General features: G+C 39.5%; 1 protein-coding gene across 3 annotated transcripts in view; it reads right to left on the minus strand.

Annotated features, from left to right (window-relative positions):
* The window catches only part of LOC139164345 (complement factor H-related protein 4-like), a 53,488-nt gene that overhangs the window by 19,545 nt on the left and 12,496 nt on the right, over window positions 1-21,447 (minus strand). For all 3 annotated transcript variants that reach the window (XM_070746346.1, XM_070746344.1, XM_070746345.1), the window contains 4 exons: window positions 20,913-21,086; window positions 17,213-17,401; window positions 10,655-10,837; window positions 3,616-3,795 (listed from right to left, as the gene is read on the minus strand). In XM_070746346.1, coding sequence (XP_070602447.1) covers window positions 3,616-3,795; window positions 10,655-10,837; window positions 17,213-17,401; window positions 20,913-21,086 — 726 coding nt within the window. The remainder of the gene's footprint in view (window positions 1-3,615; window positions 3,796-10,654; window positions 10,838-17,212; window positions 17,402-20,912; window positions 21,087-21,447) is intronic.

Genomic DNA, 21,447 nt, shown 5'->3' on the forward strand with positions numbered 1-21,447 from the left:
TATCTGTGACTGGTTATATCTTACTTTTAGCCATGGCAATGTAGAATTTGTTTACACTATGGCCTGCGGGACAAATGCGGCCTGCTGAGGTCATTTATCCGGCCCGCGGCAGTGCACAAAGTTTTACCGATCGATATAATAAGTTCCCAAATCTCCTTTCCACTCACGGAGGTCGGCTGCTGAGTGAGGAGGAGGTGGAGAGCCAAGGGGCAGGGAGGAAAGCAGACCTGCAATTGGCTCCTTTCTTTTCCGCCTTTAGGGAGAGAAACTGTTTCTGTCCTTTGGCAGAGCAGCAACAGTTCCTCTCCCTAAGGGCAAAAAATAAAGGGGCCAATTGCAGGCTTGCTTTCCTCCCTGCCCCTTGGCTCTCCACCTCCTCCTCGCTCAGCAGGGCGGGAGAAGGCTGGAGTTGCATGGAAAGTGGCACCAGCTGGTGGGGCCTGGTCCAAGATGAACCGCCACTGTTGCTGCACCAATGCCAGCTGCAGTGGGGGCAGAGCCAAGGGGAGGGTGTGGAAGCGGTGCCACCTGGAGAAGCGGAGAGAGAGAGAGAAGTGGACCGAAAGAAAAAAAAGGGAAAGAGAGGGAGGGAAAGAGAAGTGGAGAGGAAGGAAGGAGGGAGGGAGAGAAAGGGGGGAGAAAGAGAGGGAGAGAGAAAGGAAGAGGAGAGATAGAAAGGGAGAGAGAGAAAGAAAGAGGGAGAGATACAAAGAGGAATAGAAAGAGAGAAGAGAGAGAGAAAGAGGGAGAGATAGGGGGAGAGAGAAAGGAAGAGAAGAGAGAGAAAGAAAGAGAGAGAAAGAGCTATATTGTAGAGATGATACTGTGGTGATTGGATGACAAGCCTTAGCAGCAGAGTCTCCTTGGATAAAGAAAGGACAAGAAAAATTGTCCACTATTCTCTGGAAGGTTGTTCTTTGTGAGGAGACTGCAGAACTTTAATGTCCTTGCAGCTGACTTGTAAGTCTCAGTGGCCAGAAGATGCAAAAAAGTCAACAAACTCTTCTGTGCTCTAGATTATTGTTAGCGATGGCATTACTTCTATAATGTAATTTCAAACTATGGAAAGAATTCATTTATTTAATCTGCTTTAGCTACATTTTTTTCCTTACATTTTGTGGAACAATTTTATGTCAGTTATAAAAAATCTTGGGACTATTTCTAAGAAGAGAAATTATAGAAAGGTTACCATTACTATAGCCACTGTCATCTCATCTCATCCACCATAACGTAGGTATCTCATTCATAAACAATAAAGCAATTTCTGCTTTAGAAAGAAACTGAAGACGAAGAAACTTTTAAAAAGCACTGTTTACCGTGATACTGGAGAGGAAGAGAGGGATCCCAACCATTAGCAGTACATTTTGATGTGTACTTTCTTTGGATTACTTTAAAAAATATCCATTTATAAAAGGTTATCTCAATTTCATTGTTATACACATATTGAGTTTGCCTAGGTTCAATGTCACCATTTGTCACTTCTGGAGTGGGACACTGAATTTCTACAGAAGAATATGAATAGAGATACATGGTCAAGAAGTTAATGCCTATGAAACTAGCATACTGAAAAATGAGGAGAGATCCCCATGCTACAGATCTTGAAGTGGATCTAGAGAATTTATTTTGTTTTAAGATTTTTTTTTCCAATTTGCCAGTAACACATGCTTTGGGACTTTTCTCTGACTTGTGAGTTTCAGTCCTGTCAGTCACACCAGTTGTATGAGCTAAGAAAATCAACTCCACAGCAAAATGTATAATAACCATATCTTACCCCTCTGATTGAGCTATATTTCTCCTCCTTTATTCACTAAAAAAAGAAGGCCTGAGTGCCTTCCAAATGTTTTCTTACTTTTTTGGATTTAAAAATGCTTCAGCCCCTTTTCCTAGGCAACAGTTCTTGCATATCTCTTTGTCAAGGGAATCTTTCTTATTTTCGTCATAGGTATATGGAAGAACACCCAAGAATAATATCACCAAATTGATGATTGCTACATCAAACAATTGCCTCAACATAAAAGGGTTGGGGTGTATCAAACCTAGAGGACATCTGGCAGAGCAAAGTTGATACCTGTACCTTTCCCATAATCTAGGCATTCCGGGGCAGCACGAAGCCGGTGCGATGTGCTGATTAGGGGCTCCTGATCTGCACTTGAGATCTTTCGCTTTTAACTGTTGAAACAGTGACAGTTCTCCACGGAGAAGAGAACTAGCTTAAGGGGAAGTCTTGAACAGTGGGTGGAGGTGCCGGGGCCGCCACAGAGAAGGCTCTTCCCCTGGGGCCCGCCAAATGACATTGTTTGGTTGACGGGACCTGGAGAAGGCCAACTCTGTGGGACCTAACCGGTCACTGGGATTCGTGCGGTGGAAGGCAGTTCCGAAGGTATTCTGGTCCAATTGTGACCAGAAACTGATCGGCAGCCAGTGCAGGCCACGGAGTGTTGTAGAAATGTGGGCGAATCTGGGAAGCCCCACAATAGCTCTAATGGCCACATTCTGCACGATCTGAAGTTTTCGAACACTTTTCAAAGGTAGCCCCATGTAGAGAGCATTGCAGTAGTCGAACCTCGAGGTGATGAGGGCATGAGCGACTGTGAGCAATGACTCCCTGTCCAAATAGGGCCGCAACTGGTGCACCAGGCAAACCTGGGCTTCTGTACATATGCAGAAGCATCGCATGCATGCACAAGTGAACATGCAAACCGATGGCAAATGAATTCACAACCCACCAGTGCACCACATGTGCCCCCAACATGGATGATGTTGAACTAGCCACATCCACCAGTGATGGGCTCCTACGGAAATGGTCAGGAACGCAGTTCCGGTAGCAAAATTTGGAGCTCCACCCCAATTTGCACTGAAAGATGTTGAAACTAAATGCATAAGCCACACCCACAGTGTGGTAGTAAAAATTTAGGTAGCCCATCACTGACATCCACCCTGGCCACACTCACCCTAGCCACACCCACTCCAGCCACAACCTCCCCCAAGGTCAAACACAATCCTGATGCAGCCCTCAGTGAAATCAAGTGTTATACCCCTGCTCTAAAGCGATTCATTTCATACTTAACATTCAACATTTTCAGTTGTTTAGCAGCTTTTAGATCTGCTCTTTCTTCAGTTCAAAATTTAGAGACTAGGTTCACCAACCTATAATTTGTATCTATGTTTACAATAAGCCTATTTATTTGCTAAGATAAAGCACTTTCTATATTATTTTTCTTTTTTATGGTTATGTGTATCTATCTGCCTGTGAATTTGCCTGTAACTTTGGTTATTCCTCTTTATTTGTCAAGCTGTTATTCCACAACTCATTTCCTGCGCACATCCCACATGTATTTAGAAAGACAGAATATTTTCAAAGTGAATTGGTGGAAATGCAATTCTACCATATTGTACATTCTAGTCTGATAGCACATCCTCCTTTCATGTCTGTCCTTCATCCTGTTGCAACTAAATAAAAACTAAGAATCTGCTAAAATGTTCTCAGGGAGATATGTCCCTTGGCAAAAATAATTGAAAAAATACATAAAATAATGTTTAAAAGTGCAATTATTCAGAGTTAATAAATAGCTCAGCCCTTCTATAATCATAATAATAAATGCAAGTTCTACTCACGGATACATTTTGGTGAAGGTGACCATCCATTTTTTGTGCATTCAATCACCTTTTCCCCATTATCATTTTCAAGAATAAATCCACTATCACACTGAATTCGAATTAGATCCCCATCATAGTATATAGTTCTTCGAGATTGGAAATAACCATTCGATATTCTTGGAGGGTTACATGTGATTTCTAGAGAAAATATATCATAATTTATATTTAAAAAATCTGTGCATCTTTGGATTATGGGACTTGCTTTATAATAGCACAGAAAACAAGCATTATTATATTACATAGCACCATGAGACTATTTTAATCAGTAATCATACCTATTCATGGGCACTAATTAATTTCAAACCTCCTGTTAGTATCTAAAATATACTGTAAAATTAGCCATCATGATCAAAAGATTCAGTTTCCTTGTATTTATTTGGAAGATCATTAATAAATTCACTACGTTGCTATAATTATTCAGCCCCTTTACTATAGTGTTGAATAGAAATATAAAGCTACAATCTGATACTCTCATGTTTTCTGTCTCCAGAGAGCTCACAAGATTTAACATTGATATCCACCAAGACTGTCAGACATCTGAGGCCAGAAGTACATTCAGAGCAGTAGAGAAGTAAACACTCGACAAAGCCAGGGCTGCAAATGCAAATTCTATGACAATGGTGACCACACATGTCTGCCCAACATGTGGCAGAACGTTTCGTGCCCTTATTATGCTATTGCTATTGACATTGTTAAATCTGGTCTTTTAGATTGGTAAATCTAAAAGACCAGATTGGTGATAGATTGTCCTGGAGGAAAAAATATATGTAATTGATGAGACTTGATACCAATTTCATGATATGTAATTAATCAATCTGTTCTTCCTAGGACTGCCCTGGAAATGCCAGCTGTTCTAGAATTCAATACACTGCATGTTCACAGTATAATCTTGTTCTGTCATATTACAATTGTAGAGGTTGCACTGGCTACCAATGTTCCTCTGAATGCAATCCAAGGAGCTGCTCACTAACTTTAAAGCTGGATATTTGTTTTATTATTTCGATTTCTAGGCTGCCCTTCTCTGGAGACTCCAGAGATTCAGGGTGATATGGTTCAAGAATGGGGTGTGTATGATATTGAAGTTTTCAAATAGCCACTGTTTGTCCAGTTTGGATGGCAAGACAATATTCACTAAGTATCCCTAACGGGTGAAATTCAATCATCCTGGCCCACCTCCACTAAAGTGGTAAGGATGATTTGAATTGGTTTGCCAAACCAAACTGATTCAAATCTCTATTCCTGCAAGCTGCATAGAAACATAGAGACATAGAAGATTGATGGCAGAAAAAGACCTCATGGTCCATCTAGTTTGCCCTTATACTATTTCCTGTATTTTATCTTAGGATGGATATATGTTTATCCCAGGCATGTTTAAATTCAGTTACTGTGGATTTAGCAACCACGTCTGCTGGAAGTTTGTTCCAAGCATCTACTACTCTTTCAGTAAAATAAGCCTTCGCACATTGCTGGCTGGGTTTTACCAGCTTGTTGGCTTGAGGGGCTTTGGCAGCAAAGCAAGTGACCATCTGTGCTTGCTCTCTCAATGATCAGAGAAACAGCCAAAGCTGCTGGAACAACCGTACCACAGCAAAGGCCACTTGGGTTGACCCACTTGACAAAAGAGGTTGCACCAATGCTTCCCCGGCACTGCTACCATCCTATTCGGCTCTCCACCAATGTTCACTCCAATTATTTTTCGGTATGGGCGGAAAAGTATAATGTCTGAGCGGCACATTTTCATGCCAGGGTGTGGATCGGTTAGAAACAAAAGGGGGTCACGTGACCTCAGGACACACAGCAATGGTCATCACCGTTTCCTGTAGGCTGCGCACGTGCGTGCGCGCGCTCTCCAAAATACCGGGTCGCGCGCCCTTTTCCATGGGCGCGCAGTCCCCATTTTCCATGGGCGCGCAGTCCCCATTTTCCATGGGCGCGCAGTCCCGCGGGGCGGGGGCGGGGAGGCGCCAGCAGCAGAAGGGAAGGGAGCCGCAGTCGCCCCTGCCTCCCCATGTTGCTTCCGGCCCCCTCGGCCTTTCGTCACTGCCCCCCGCCCAATCCGCCCCCTCTGCTCCGCCGCCGCCTCCTACCTTTGGGCGCGGCTCCTCCGCACCCGGAACGCACGCCTTGCCCGTCTCAGTCCCTTTGCTGAGAGCACTTTCATCCTGGGCTCTCAGCATGGGGGTTGCAGGAGAGGCGGGGCAGGTTGCGCACGCTCCCTATCTCCATACCAGGCCACTCAGAACATTCAAAATAAGAAAAACTTTCGCCAGCGAAGGCTTTTCTTATTTTGAATGTTCCGAGTTGCCTGATATGGAGATACGGAGCGTGCGCAACCGCGCGCGCGCCCCCGACATTGAATATCACCTTCGCCGGCCTCTGCTGAGAGAACGCCTGCCAGCAAAGGCTTTTCTTATTTTGAATGTTCCGAGTGGCCTGGTATGGAGATAGGGAGCGCGCGAAATGGCGCGCGCCGCCCCCTACATTGAATATTACCAGCCTCTGCTGAGAAGAACAGAGAGAGAACGAGAGTGAGTGAGAGCAACAGACAGCAAGATAGAGAGAAAGTGAGAAAGAGAGAGAGAGAGAAAGGGGGGAGAGAAAGAGATAGCAAGAGAGAGAACAAGAGAGAGAAAGAGTGTGAGAAAGAAAACAAGAAAGAGTGAGAGAGAGAGAGAAAGCAAGAGAGGGAGAAAGTGAGAAAAAGAAAGAGACCAAGAGGGGGAAAGAGAGAGAAAGAGAAAGAAAGAAAGAAAGAGAGAGAGAGAGAGAGAGAGAGAGAGATGAGAGAGGAAGGAAGAGAGTGAGAGAGAGAGACAGAGAAAGCAAGAGAGAGAGAGAAGAGTGGAAGGAAGAGATAGAGAGAAATGATAGAAAAAAGGGGAGAAAAGAGAAATGAGAAAATGATTGAGGCAGAGAATGATAGGAGAGAGAAACAGAGAGAGAAGTGACTTGATTTAAAGCATATGGTAAAAGCACTTAAATAATAACAGAGAAAAAAAACCCAGCCCTCACCTGTTTTTATTAATAGTTATGTTTTTGGTTTTGCTGGTTAATTTAGTTTTAATAGTAATGGATTTTGGTTTTTTAAAATTATTAATTTCTTTTAATAAAAGGGATTTTTTTCTTATTTATTTATTTATTTATTTATTTATTTATTTATTTATTTATTTATTATTCTATGCCGCCCAGTCCCAAAGGGCACTATACTTTTCCGCCCACACCGGAAAAAAATTAGAGGGTACATTGATGGTCATAATTATGAAATGGCAGCAAAGTTTTGATCCTGCCATCATCGGGCTTCTGCGAAAGGGCGCATAAGTCACTTTTTTCAGGGCTGTTGCAACTTTGAACACTCAGTAAATTAACCATTGTAAGTCAAGGACAACCTGCCTTCCCCCCTAGATGTTGTCTGTGGAGCTTCAAAATGGACTGCTGATCTGCTTCTAAAAGGGTGCACTGGTCAGACAGATAATCCTCAACTCCTTTTCTGACCCTAATGGAGGCCAAAGTTTCTTTCTCCTGAGTAAGATGGTTATTAAGTGAGTTCTGCCTCACTTTACCACCTTTCTTGACAGAGTCATTAAGTGAATCCTTGCAGTTGCTTGCCAGAAGATTCCAAAAGATGTTCACATAACCCTGGGACATTGCCACCTTCATAACTATGTTGTCAAGTGTCCAAAGTTTGATCCAATAACCCTTTTATTTTTCTAACAAAGTCTTTCCTTCCTAGAAGGAAGAATAAAAAGAATAAAATGGAAAAGGGGATTAAAAGGGATACAAAAAAATTAAAAAGGGCTTGGTTCAAAGTTCTGCTCAGATTAAAGAAATTGGAGTTTAAAAGGGGTTGATTAAGCTTGGAGTATTGTTTTGTTTGCTATTTTTTAGCTTTGATTATTTTTTATATTTGGATATATAAATTGCTGATCTGTTTTAATAAAGTTAGAAGTATAATAAGATATGTAGTAGGTGATACTGATTTGGATTAATGTATAAAATGAATTGAATTTAGAATTGTTGGGGAGATTAATGATATTAATGATTTTTAATTGATTGAAAATAGAGAATATTTAGAAATGTTTTCCCTTTTTTCTTTTCTCAATTTGACTGAAATGTAAGATTAATAATTAAGTAAGAAATGTAGATAAGTATTAATTAGCTAAATGTTAGATGGGCTGAAATAATTTTTAAATTTTGGATTAGATAAATGTACTATTTAGAGGGGGTGAAGAAGTCTGAAATTTGTATATGTTTATGTTTTGTTTTTAATTTTCTTTTCTTAACATCTGATTGGCTATACAAGGTTTTCTTGGTTTATAGAAAAATGTATAAAGAAAGAAGGAAGCACTTTGGCATAATGGTTAATAAGTTAGAAATATAATTGGTGTTGTACTTTTTGAAGGAACATTAATGAGGAAATTAAATTAAAAGAAAATGTATGTAACTGGATGACAAAATTAGAAAAAAAACCTTTTACAACTTTTTTAATGATTGATATTAGTTACTAACAAAATACTGCATTTTATTCATGGAAAATTAGATGGTACACTGTATTGTTTGAATGTATGTTGAGAGAAAAATTAAAAAAAATTACACCCCCCCTCAAAAAATATTTCCTTCCTCTGTCCCTCCATTCATTTTCATTCTTCCTTCCTTCCTCCCTCCCTTCCTTCCTTGTTCCCTCCATTTCTCCTTCCTTCCTCACCACTTGTCTCTTTCCCTCCCTCTTTTCCTTTTTCTTTCTTTCTCTCCACTTCTCTCCTCTCTCTTTTCCCTCTTTTCTTTCTCTCTCTCTTTCTTTCCCTCCAGGTATCTCTTTTTCTCTCACTCTCTGTCTGTTGCTCTCTCTCTCTCTTTTGCTCTCTGTCTGTTGCGCTCTCTCTCTCTCTCTCATCCCCACCTTCCCTATCCCCTCTATCTCTGCCTCTATAATCTATCATCCCTCAATCTCTCTCTCTCTCTTTCTTTCTCTCTCTTTCTCTTCCTTTCCGTTAGCGCACTCAGTTCCTCAAAAAGTGGCTGACCCATATTTTGCCTTTTCCTCTGCTGCAGCCTCTGCTGGCTCAATAGGGAGTAGCGACTCAATCACCCCCAATGGACAATTGGTGGCAATACCCCACCACGATTGGCTATTCTGAAAGCCATCTTTTCTCTCCTTGCAGCACTGCAGGATGCACAGATCTTGGTCCATTGGGTGACTTTGCCCCCAGGACAAAGTGAAGGTTGCAATTTTCGTCTCTCTCTCTCTCTCTCACCTCCTCACTCACTATCCTCTCTATCTCTGTCTCTATCATCTATCATCCCTCACTATCATATCTCTCTCTCTCTCTTGCTTTCTCTCTGTCTCTCTTTCTCTCTCTCTTCCTTTCTTCTCTCTTTCCCTCTCTCTCTCTGTCAGTGGCAGGCACCTTCGCTGCCTTTCTCACCTGTTTCCAAGGCTGCGCCAACCAAGAGGCAGAAGCAGAGCATGCTCAGTCACTCCATTGGTGGCACTGGGTGAATGCCAGGCCGGGATGGAGCCATCTCTCTGCACTGGGCCAGCTGCTGCTGGGAAGGAGCGGATAGGTTTTTCTGCCCAGCGCAAATACCACTCCACCTGCCTCAAAGCACAGCAGATGGGCTCGGAGGAGGATGGGGGGAAATGCCTCAGCCATGCTTCCCTTGCCTTCCCCCGCCTTTGCTATCGCAGCCAGCGAGCCCTCCTGCATGGGTGGCTCAGCCCCATGGCGGTGGCCACGGGAAGGTGTCAAGCTGGGAGCGAGGGGCAAGCAAGACTGGAAGAGGAAGTGAGCAAATAAAAAGAAAGAAAGAAAGAAAAATAAAAAGGGGGGAGAAAGGCGGAAAGAGCGCCAACTATGTTAATCGATGGTTGCCGGAGGCTAAGGGCACGAAGAGCAAAAAGTTGTGAGACTGGAAGCTGAGCTTCCTTCTTCATGGCTTCCAAGTGTTTCTGGCTACCGGCGATAGAATCTGCCGGGGGGAAAGAGGTTTCCAATTCCAGCGCAGAGGTCTCAAATTGAGACCTCTGCGCTGGAATTGGAAACTGCTACACAGAGGTTTCAAACCTCCTGCACTATAGCACACCGTGCAGCTTAGGGGGAACATTGCTCTCCACCATGATGTCATTACATCTCATGCGCTGACCAGAAGAGGCACACAGAAGCATAGTGAGCACAGATGCGCACTCACATCTCCAAGCTGGTAGTAAAGGTAAATGCATTTTGCTCTAGTCCCTAACTATCAATTAGGTCAAGGAATGATTATCAAGTCTTCTGCTTGTAGCTCCCCTCCTCTAAGACAACCATCTAGGACGATCTCTCCTTGTCTGCAAGTAACTGTACAGCTACAAAAATGTGTATATAAGTGTGCATATTTTGTTATTTGATTCCTATTTTTATATCTGTGAGTTGCCTAGAATCCACAAGGATTAACCTGATGGAGAAATGCCATGAATGCATAAACAAATACTGTATCTCCATTATGTTTTTCTGGTGCCTATGGTGAAATCACTGGTTCTGAGAGATGTTAAATTGCTAGATTTGAAAAATGTTCCTTGTTAGACATCTTCTAATCTGTTAGTCCCAAAATCAAAAGTAAAGCAATATTCTCTTGCACTAACTAAAAAAAAATTATTATATTCATGTTGGAGCTGGAATCTCTATTGGTACTAATATTTAGATTTTGGTATGATAATAGTTTATAAATTCTTTAAAAATATAAACATATTTAGCTCAGCTATGGAGTTTGTTGCCAGAAAAAACAAATACTGTACCATTCAATGATATAAATGGTATTGCCATACATACTTATTATCCAGCACTGTCTTTTTTGGAAAAACTCTCAAGGATGCAGTTTGCTGTTTTTACACTAACTTAGCCATGGTTTATAAAATTAAATTCATATAAATCATCTTTATGCAAGAGAGAAAGAAAGCAGGGAATAGATACTAATGATTAGAAATGCTCATAAAAATTAGATGAAGACTTTCTTTTCTGCTTACCAAGACAAATGGGCACCTTTGTCCAGTTCCCATTGTCACAAAAGGATATGTTCTGGCCTTCCATGGCATAATAGTTTTGGCATCTGAATTCTACTGAAGAGCCAGATCTGTATTGCTTTTCAGATAAAGTAATAATGTCGCCATTCTCAATCCTCGGTGGACTGTTGCACTTTTCCCCTTGTTCTATTAAATATGAAAACATAAATTGTAAAACTTTGGTCATACTCCAAACTAAAGCTTTGAGATTACCTATCAGTATTTCCTGATGGATTACAAAATACATCAATAAAACTATTTTAATAAGCATCCATTAACATTTTATGTGTTTATAGTATTTTTAAAATAGATACAGAAAAAAGAGACAATATACATGTATTGAACAACTGAAGTAATGGCCTACACAAGCAGCTGAAAAAGTAAACAAATTAGCAATTCTTCCTCTAAGAATTAACACATTAAACTGATATAAACCAGCTAAATATACTGCAAATTATATATGTATGACGATTACACACAAACATAATCTGGTTCTTAAATATAAATCTATGACAAAAATATAGGGCATTATTTACTTTCTTAACAAATAGCCTTTTCCAAAATTGATAATTATCTTTTCTTTAATTCAATACTTGATTTTTAAATAGTAGTAGTTTTCCAAATTCTTTTGGATATTCCACATATATGATACAGTAGTAACAATAACAATAACAATAACAATAACAATCATCATCATCATCATCCCCACTGATGGGTACACCTTGTCGTGGTAGTGGGGCTTGTGTGCTTCAATGAAGCTGAGAGCTGTGCTGGGCAGCCATTGACAAATGAGCTAAAGGAACAAAACAAACAAAGCTTACAAATCAAAAAGTGGCAGAAATTCTCAATGTCAGAGAATCGCACAATCATGAAGTGTTATTACAACTTGGAGCCTGAAAAACGTGGATATCAAAGACGGATGTACCAATTATGGAAACAAGAACATGCAGACTCAAAAATGACGGAACTTCGACTGGCCGATCAGCGACGACTCATAATCAGGAACCAAATGTTCAGTGAAGTCGAATTAGAAGAAATACAGAAAATTTGTAAAATAGAAACACCAAAATCTGACCTGGCACCAATAGAATCTCCAATAAGAGCTGGAGTCACTGCACAACTGGAACCTGATGAAAACTTGGAAAGACAGCAAGAAGCTGCAGATGAGACACTTGACACTGTAACTCCAAGGCAGCAAGAACTGAAGGACCAAATACTTGCTCATGCAGGGTCCAAGGCAGAGCGAAAGAGACTGCCAGCCTTAAAAAACATAAGCAAGAAACGACTTGCAACTGTCAATGTAACTTCAATTGAACACTTGAATCAGCTTGCCTACAGTACAGCTGTGATAATAACTGAAGAACTAGGGTTACTGCAGCAGAAACCAATTGGAAAACCAACTGGAAAACCAAAATGGAAAATCCAACTAGAACTGAAAATCAAAAGCTTGAGATCAGATGCAAGTAACTTGAAGAACATTAAGGAGCAGAAACTAAGCAATCAGAAGATCAAAGACTATTTGACAAAAAAGTACTGGCTTAGTACAAGAAAGATCGAGAAAGCTCTGGAAATTGTAAAGCAGCAGATAACAGCGACAGCCAGAAAAATTGATATGAAGCTAGGATCACCCAGTACAGGCAGAATCGAACATTTCAATCCAACCAGAGGCAGTTCTACCAGAACCTGCATCAGCAAACAGATAAGAAAATTGAAAAGCCAGAGGTGAAAATAACAACAAATTTCTGGAAAGATCTCTGGGAGGTCGAAAAGGGTTATAACAAAACTGCTGGGTGGATAAAGGAGTTTGAGAAAAAATTCTCAAAGTGCAATATGCAGCAGCTGGAAATAACACCTAAAATGATTGCAAAAAGAGTGATCAGGTGCATGGTTTTTGGCTGAAATACCTGACCTGCCTGCATGCAAAAATGGCCGAATTGTTCAACAAAATGCTGCAGACAGGAAATATCAGTGAATGGCTTACAACTGGCAGAACATATTTAATACAGAAAGATGCAGCGAAAGGAGCCATACCAGGAAACTACAGGCCAATAACATGTTTGCCGACCATGTTCAAACTTCTGACAGGTATCATAGCTGACAGAATTCAGGACTACCTAGAAGAACATGACATCATGCCAGTGGAGCAAAAGGGCAATAAAAACGAAGCAGAGGTATGAAAGACCAGCTCCTAATTGATAAAATGATTATGGAGAACTGTAAGAACAGGAAAACAAACCTATACATGACCTGGACTGACTACAAGAAAGCCTTTGACTCATTGCCACACAGCTTGATCATAAAATGCCTGAAAGTCATTGGAGTCAATGAAAACATCAGGAAATTCATAGAAAATGCGATGAAATATTGGAAGACTGAGCTTTTTGTTGGGAATGAAAGCTATGGACTGATCAACATCAGAAAGGGCATCTTCCAGGGGGACTCTTTGTCCCCATTGCTATTCATCATCGCTATAATCCTGCTGTCACTTATCCTACAAAAAACAAACCTAGGCTACCAAACTGCTAGGAATTCACCAAAAATTTCACACCTGCTGTATATGGATAACCTGAAGTTGTACAGAAAATCAGAAACTGAGATACAGTCACTAACTAACACTGTGCGAATCTTCAGCAATGACATCAGCATGGAGTTTGGCCTGGATAAATGTGCCACAGTGGCACTGAAAAAGGGGAAAATCACGGAAAGTGAGGGCATTGAAATGCCAAATGGTCAAACCATCAAGTGCCACCAGCCAGAAACCTACAGATACTTGGGCATCTTGCAACTGGATAATATCAAGCATGGTCATGTGAAAACTGTGATCAGCAAAGAGTACATCCAGAGGACCAGAAAAATTTTGAAGAGCAAACTGAATGGTGGCAACACTATCAAGGCTATAAATACTTGGGCCATACGTGTCATTAGATACACAGCTGGCATAGTGAACTGGACTCAAGCAGAGCTGGGCAACTTGGACAGATAAACCCGAAAATTAATGATGATCCATCATGCACTACACCCTTGCAGTGACGTTGACAGGCTGTATTTACCAAGGAAAATAGGTGGCAGAGGACCTTTGCAAGTGAAGCAGACAGTGGAAGAAGAGAAGCATGCATTAGCTGACTATGTGAAGGAGAGCAAAGAGTCAGCGTTGATGGAGGTCAACAATAGGAGCTTCTCAAGGTGAAGTAAACCAAGGACCAGTATAGAAAAACTGTAACTCAATGTCGTATGGACAGTTGGCGGAACAAAGCATTGCATGGCCAGTTCTTGGAGAAGATTGAAGGCAAAGTGGATAAAGAAAAGACCTGGTCATGGCTTACAAGTGGAACACTCAAAAAGGAGACAGAAGGACTAATACTGGTGGCACAAGAACAGGCCATTAGAACAAATGCTGTCAAAGCCAGAATTGAAAAATCAACAGACGATCCAAAGTGCAGACTCCCTAAAGAAACAGATGAAACAATTGATCACATACTCAACTGCTGCAAAAAGATCGCACAGACTGACTACAAGCATAGACATGATGTTGTGGCACAGATGATCCACTGGAACTTGTGCTGGAACTACCATTTACCAGTGGCAAAGAACTGTTAGAATTATAAGCCAAAAAAAGTGGTCAAAAATGAACAAGCAAAACTACTGTGGGACTTCCGACTTCAGACTGACTGAATGCTGAAGCATAACACACCAGACATCCTGATTGTGGAGAAAAGGAAAGTATGGATCATCGACATCGCAATTCCAGGGGGCAGCAGAATTGAGGAGAAACAGCTAGAGAAATTAGTGAAATACGAAGAAATAAAAATCGAGCTGCAACGACTCTGGCATAAGTCAGTGAAAGTGGTCCCAGTGGTACTTGGCACACTAGGCTCAGTGCCAAAGGATCTCAGCGGACATTTGAAAACCATCAGAATTGACAAAATCTCCATCTGTCAATTGCAAAAGGCCGCTTTACTGGGATCGGCAAACATCATTCCCTGTTACATCACGCAGTCCTAGGTGCTTGGGAAGGGCCTGACTGGTGATGAAATACAAAATCCAGCATAGTGATCTCGTTTGCTATGTTGTATTGACATACCAACAACAACAACAACAATAATAACAATAATAATTTATTAGATTTGTATGTAGTTCCCCAAAAATGGTTAGTAGGCTTGTCTAGTCCAATCTAAAACATATTCTGGGCATAGTAAAGTATACTCTCTATTTGTAGGTTGATGTAAACATCAAATGCCCTCCATGTTAAATTACTGTATATCATTTTCCCTTTTTATAATGTTTAATTAAAAATTTGCAAAACACATTAAAAGGAAGGAAGGAAGGAAAGAAGGAAGGGAGGAATGAAGGAAGCAAGCAAGGAAGGAAAACAAAAGTGCAGAAAGAAAGAAGAGAAAAAAGATATGCTCCTTTGCAGTACATTTATAAAATTTACAAAATTCACTCTTGGGCTATGTTGTGGTTAGCTCTGGCCCTGCTCCTGCCCCAAGGACTGTGGATGTGGGGGAGACAACCACATGCTGCAGGCCTGTTTTGCCCCTGGTGGAATCTGCTGATGAAGGCTCCTCTGACCAAGAAGACATGAGTGACAGGGAGGAGGAGAGTGTGGCAGACAGCTCAGAAGGAGATCAATTATCTAGCTCCTCCTTGGATTCAGAACAAGAGTTAATGATACAGCCACGCATGAGGAGAGCGATGCATAGGCAACAACAACTGAGAGATTATTATCAAAGAAAATGAGGCCACCTGTGGTTGGGTGGGGCTGTGGTAATTAGTGAGGCTGCTATAAATAGCAGCCTGTGGGTTTGGCCATTGTGGAGGATTATCTGATCGTTGTGTTTCATGACTGCTTTACTGACTTTGACCTTTTGTGTGCTGATTTTTTCCCCCTTGGAAACTAAACCAAAGCAAAGTGTGAAAGAAGAAGTACTGTGTGAAAGAAGAAGGACTGTGAATTGCCTCACAGCTGCAAGCTAAGTATCACAGAACTGATCAGGGACTTGTACAAATTACCAGTTTGTTTGGAGACCAGTGCTCTTTGCTATACCAAAAGAGGGCTTAGTTTAAATGAATTTTCATTATAAAGAACATTGTTTTGAATTTTCAAATGTGTGTGTGTCTGAAATTTGTACCTGTGAATTTTTGGGAGGAGTGTACCAGAGAGCCTGAAAGAACAGGCTATAATTACAAAAAATTGAATCATTATATAATTTTTATTATTAATATGTGATGTTGTTTTGAAATATTTATATCTGAACTGAAATAGAACTAATAATGTAACTGAAAATCTGAAAAAGTTTTAGGGTTCCACCAACAAATCAAGAGACAATGACAGTTCTGAAAAATATTTATTTAATTCTTACGAACTATTTTTTTTTGTTGGCTACAAAATTACCACAGGAATCAGAAAATTAAACCTCTTCAGGCAAAGAATAATAATAATGTGTCTTTCATGACCCAAATAGACTGGAACCAATACTTACAGAATTATTAAATACAGTCATATTCCTAGCCAGCTTAATATTACTATAATTATAAGATATTATCCAACCAATATCAAACAAAAAACATTTTGCATGTAAAATATGGTTTTCCCCTAATGATGTGATATCAACATGTCTTTAAACAATCTTTATCCTTTTTCAAACAAATTTCTAGCTACCAATCTTAATTTTAAAAAATCCTCCCATTTTACAGCCCACTAATCCCTTAATCTTGGATAGACTCAGAGCAACTGGATGCAGCTGAGGGTTTATTGGTCAAATGCCATTCCTGATGCTACATGGAGTTTGCAGCTTATATTTTTTTGCGACCCAGAAGAGAAACATATGCTTCTACCTAGGATTGAACTCTCAACCTTCTGAGTGGGAATCAAGCACCTTCACCACTAGGATACCATATCACTGAGGCTACCATACAGTATATTTATGTATATCTTTAACAATATATTAAGAAAAGTTCTTACCTAGAGCCTTAGATTTTGGATTGAGTTTAAGGTCAATACAATTATTTAGAGAAATGCCAGCACATCCTTCTCCAAACAGCTTTAGATGGAGTTTGTTATATATTAATTATCAGTGAAGGGCTGCTCTTCTTACCTGCTACCAGAGCTCCCTTGGAGACCATCACAGGCATGTGCACACTCGTCAATGCAAGATTTGGCTTCTCTGCATGTGCAGCAAGCCAAATCTCACACAAGGATATGTGTGAGAGTGAGATTTCAGCTGTTTTCACCTATATTTTTGCTTCCATGCATGCACAGAAGCAGAAAATTGGTGAAAATAGCCAAAATCTCACTCTTATGTGCATTCTCGTGCAAGATTAGGCTTGTTGCGCATGCACAGAAGCCAAATCTCACACAGGGGTGTGTTGGGGGTACGCATCTGTGCATGCATCCAGGATTTTCCTACTGGAGCTGCACACCTGGAAGTACCAGCTGCTGCCCGTCACTGATTATGATATGTTAATTATTTTAATTAGTTACAATCCTAGAGGAATCCATCATATTTACAACATGCTTACCAGAGATACATAATGGCAACTCCATGTGACCGTCAGCACATTTTCTGACTGATGGAGCCACAAGCACATATCCTTCATTGCATTGAAATTGAAGATTTTGGTTACTTGGAATAATCTTTTTTCTTCTTTGGCCTCCAAACACAAACAGATTTTTTGTTGCTAGTTGTTGTCTTGTGATATGGCATGGTGCTAAAAAAAGAAAGTAAAATAGGTGTTTTTTTTAATTCAAAATATTAAAATAAAAAATACAAAGGAAAACTTTTAATAAAAACAACATTAGGGCATATTATCCCCTCCCCCATTGAATATTGCCAAATATATTGCAGCAATAACTCCCCCTCTTGCAAAACAAATCCAAAATGTATAAACTTCTACATCTTTTTGCAATCTACTACTGTCATATACTATCTCTTTGAAGAAAAAAATGGTTAACAGATTAAGCAATAGCAAAGTTCTATTAATGATCTGTTATTGTATTTTACCCATACAATGTCTACAAAAGTTTTTATATACCACAAATCAACACAATCATTACACCTACCGTCCCCTGTCCTAATGTTTCTTTCTTACTAGTATCATGTATATAAACATGGTTATATATTTGTATACTACCAATACATACTCAAACAAATAAACAAATAAACAAATAAACAAATAAACAAATAAACAAATAAACAAATAAACAAATAAACAAATAAACAAATAAACAAATAAACAAATAAACAAATAAACAAATAAACAAATAAACAAATAAACAAATAAACAAATAAACAAATAAACAATTTTTTATTTTTTATTTTTTATTTAAAGATTTTTTTAAAAAAATGATTATAATTACTAATACATTTTGATAACAGTGTGCTGTTTGGGTCACATCTTTTTATATACATAATTCATTTTACATCATATTTCTGTTTTCCAATTTCCACCATATTTTATTTATCTCTTATTTTCCTCTTAATACATGCACAATATCATCAATTGCTCCTTATTTATAAACTCTTAAAATAATGTCAATTATTTTCTTTTTTCCTTTATTACTGAATATATTTTCCAAATTCCCCACCCACTTTTAACATTTCCACTTTAGGTTTTGTTTTAAGACATTTCTCAGTTATACCAATTTGTTTTTTCATTCCATCTGCTGTTCTGATTTACAGTAAACTTCATCATTTTACAATGCAATACAAAACACATAATCATTTTACAATACTGTTCTACTTGTATCATAACAAAGGGAAAATCCACATACTGAGATTTCAAATCAAACAGTTTATACAAGCAAGTTCAGGCATTTTAGTCCATGTTAGCAGTTTTCCCAGTTAAATTAGCTAAGAGGTAACGGATTGGGCTGCATCTGAGAATCAAAGCCAATTAACATTCTTCAATGAAATAATGTTTTCTTCAGTCACACATGAACAATCACAGATCTCCATGTTTTCCTCAAACAGCTGCAGCTCGGCTCAATAAATTTAGAAGAATAAGAGCAGTTTGCCAGTAAAGCATTTCTGGAACCCCGAATCCAGGACTTCCACCCTTACAAATGTTGGAACTCCACACCTTTTTTACCCATGATTCCTCACTTATATACTGTCTGGGTGTGGTCAACTGTCTAGACTTTCTTTCATAGACTAACTTTCTGAACCTTTTCCCATAAAGATATTCCTGTCTGCTTCATGATCTTCTGACCCGGGCATCTAATAGAGGCTCCTGATCTCCCATGTCTCTCTCCTCTTCTGACCCAGACATTACCATCATTGGGTTTTCTATAGTTTCTGGAGGTTCGTCAGGTTTCTCAGGTTCCAATTCTCCCTCACTCTCACTCTGACTCAGTTGTCACGAACACTGGCCTAGGGTACCAACATTGGCCTAGGTGACCTGGTTCATCCTCCTCAGAATCTGTGACTAACTAACCTGGTCATGGACCACTCGCAACAAATACAATATCATACATTTTATATTTCAAATCTTACATATGATATACTAATATTAATACTGTTCTGGTTTCTGCTAGAACTTTAGTTATTGAAAATAACGCTTACTGAATGCAGTATTTCATAAACAAAGAAACTCCATTTTTATTCTCTTCACTTCCATATTCAAAAATGCAATACAGACTGACACATTATTTTCTCCCGTTATCTCTCCTAATTACATTCCACATACATTCCTTCATGCCTCCTCCTGTCTCCTGAAATTCATGAATTTACAGCATGATTCAAAAACAGCAGGAATGACTGCAATATAACACAGAATAAACTTACTCACTCCAGAGCCAAACTGAAACACATTTCATCTTAGAACTACAACATTGAAACTCTGCCCTTCTTCCCCACTGGCCTCCTGACGTAACTAATACATCATTCCAGTATTTAACCCTTGCGTTTTTGGACCCTTCTGAATTGAGGATTAACCCAGCGAATGTCTGTTTCTTCCTCCCTAGATTCTGGACTCATAGCAACATCCTGTTGCTGGCCTCCCACCTGTTCTAATACCTGTAACCCAGGGCCTACCACTAATTCATAAACACTATCTGTATCAGAGTCCTCAAGCTCTTCATTATCCTCCAACTGACCAGGAGTGTGTACAACAAATACAATTCCTCTAAGTGTATAAATTTTGTCATATTTTCCTTCCTCCTTTCCATTAACCTTCCCCTCTTTGACCATTTTCTTTTGTTCTCTCAAAAATTCCACCTTTAATTAATTTTCTCCTTTTCCTCTGTTCTTTTACTGTCTTCTTTTACTTTTTTACTTTTGTAAATTGTACCTTTTATTCTGATTATTTTCCCTTCCTGTCAGACTTGCTTTTGAATAATTTCCCAACAATTTCTAAACTCTTCTCATTCTTTCTCTTTTTGGCCTTTGTTTGCTTCTGTTTTGAAGGGTGCTTCCTTCAATCTGTTCTTTTTGTGTTGCTGTAAAGCCCAGTAAAATCATGTGCTTGTATTTCTTTTGATTCATTCTTTTTAAGGGAACTTCCCTCTATCTACTCTTTTAGTATTATTATAAGGTCATCTACCTGTGATTTGTCCTAATTTCTTTCCCTTTCAAAATTACTTTGTTTTTCTTTTAACACTTCCTCACTTTGTCAGGCCGAAGACATTTTAGTTGGGGTCTTTTGCCTGTCACACTATTTTAAAATGTATTTATTTGCTGTGGGATTTTAGGAGGGGGAATTCCATGAGGGCTCTCTGCATGTAGCCATAACAAATTATTTCTAGATAGTCAAGGTCATCCTTTGTCTTTGCACTTCTGTACCTGCATGGAAGGAGATGCGTATTCCTGCCAAGTTGGCAGTTGAAGATTGGTTAACGTAATGGACTTGGGGATCTGGGGGCAAGGGCTTAAATTTTCAACTGGGTGGAGAAATGAAGAAATCCCATTGAATTTCTATCCAGATGTAAAATTAAGCCCAGTTATTCAGTATTCCACATAAATGAACATAAGCTTCCCATGCCATGTAATTATATTCACTGATTTGCTTGCTTATTCAACAATTTAGATCAATTTATTTTTTCCAGCTTTCAGTTAATAAAATCTGACACCAGAAAAATGCGTGGCTTCAGAATAGAGGGAAAATTTTGATCCAAATCCAAGCTAATTCTCAAAGAATTTGGCAGCTGCAATTTTTCTCCTATTGGAAGATTTTTACATTTTCTCCCAGGTCTACACTAGTCAAAGAAAGCATAATGGCTCACCCAAGCATTTTGGTGGATGAGGTGTCCATTCTTGTCCCCGACACTGAATCCATTCAGGTCCTTCCAAGACATAGCCAGGGTAGCAACTGTATTGCACTTGGTCATTTTCCAGATACTTGGCTTTTCCAGTGGTTACAATTTCCCCAAAATCAATGTCATCTGGTTCTTCGCATACTGAAATTATATATACATAAAATTATCTTACTTGCTTAGACAAGTTCACTGTTCCTATTATCATATTTTTCCATCTATAAGACACCACCATGTATAGCCCCCCCCCCCATTTTTCCTGCCCAAAATTCAAAGTTCAATATTTTAAACATTAAATAGAAGACATTTATTTTGCAGAGTAAGTCATTCACTTACAGGTACTGGCATTTTTGTTTTGTTTTGTTTTCTGACACTTTTTAAGGGCTCAGAATGCTCCAATATTGCCACTCCCTGTCGCATCTGGGTGCTGGCTACATGCTCTCTGCAGGACCAGGGATGTCAGTTACATAAGGCCAGGGGGGGCTACTGCCCAGATGGGGGATGG

The sequence above is a fragment of the Erythrolamprus reginae genome, chromosome 3 (assembly GCF_031021105.1).
Source record: "Erythrolamprus reginae isolate rEryReg1 chromosome 3, rEryReg1.hap1, whole genome shotgun sequence".
NCBI lineage: Eukaryota > Metazoa > Chordata > Lepidosauria > Squamata > Dipsadidae > Erythrolamprus > Erythrolamprus reginae.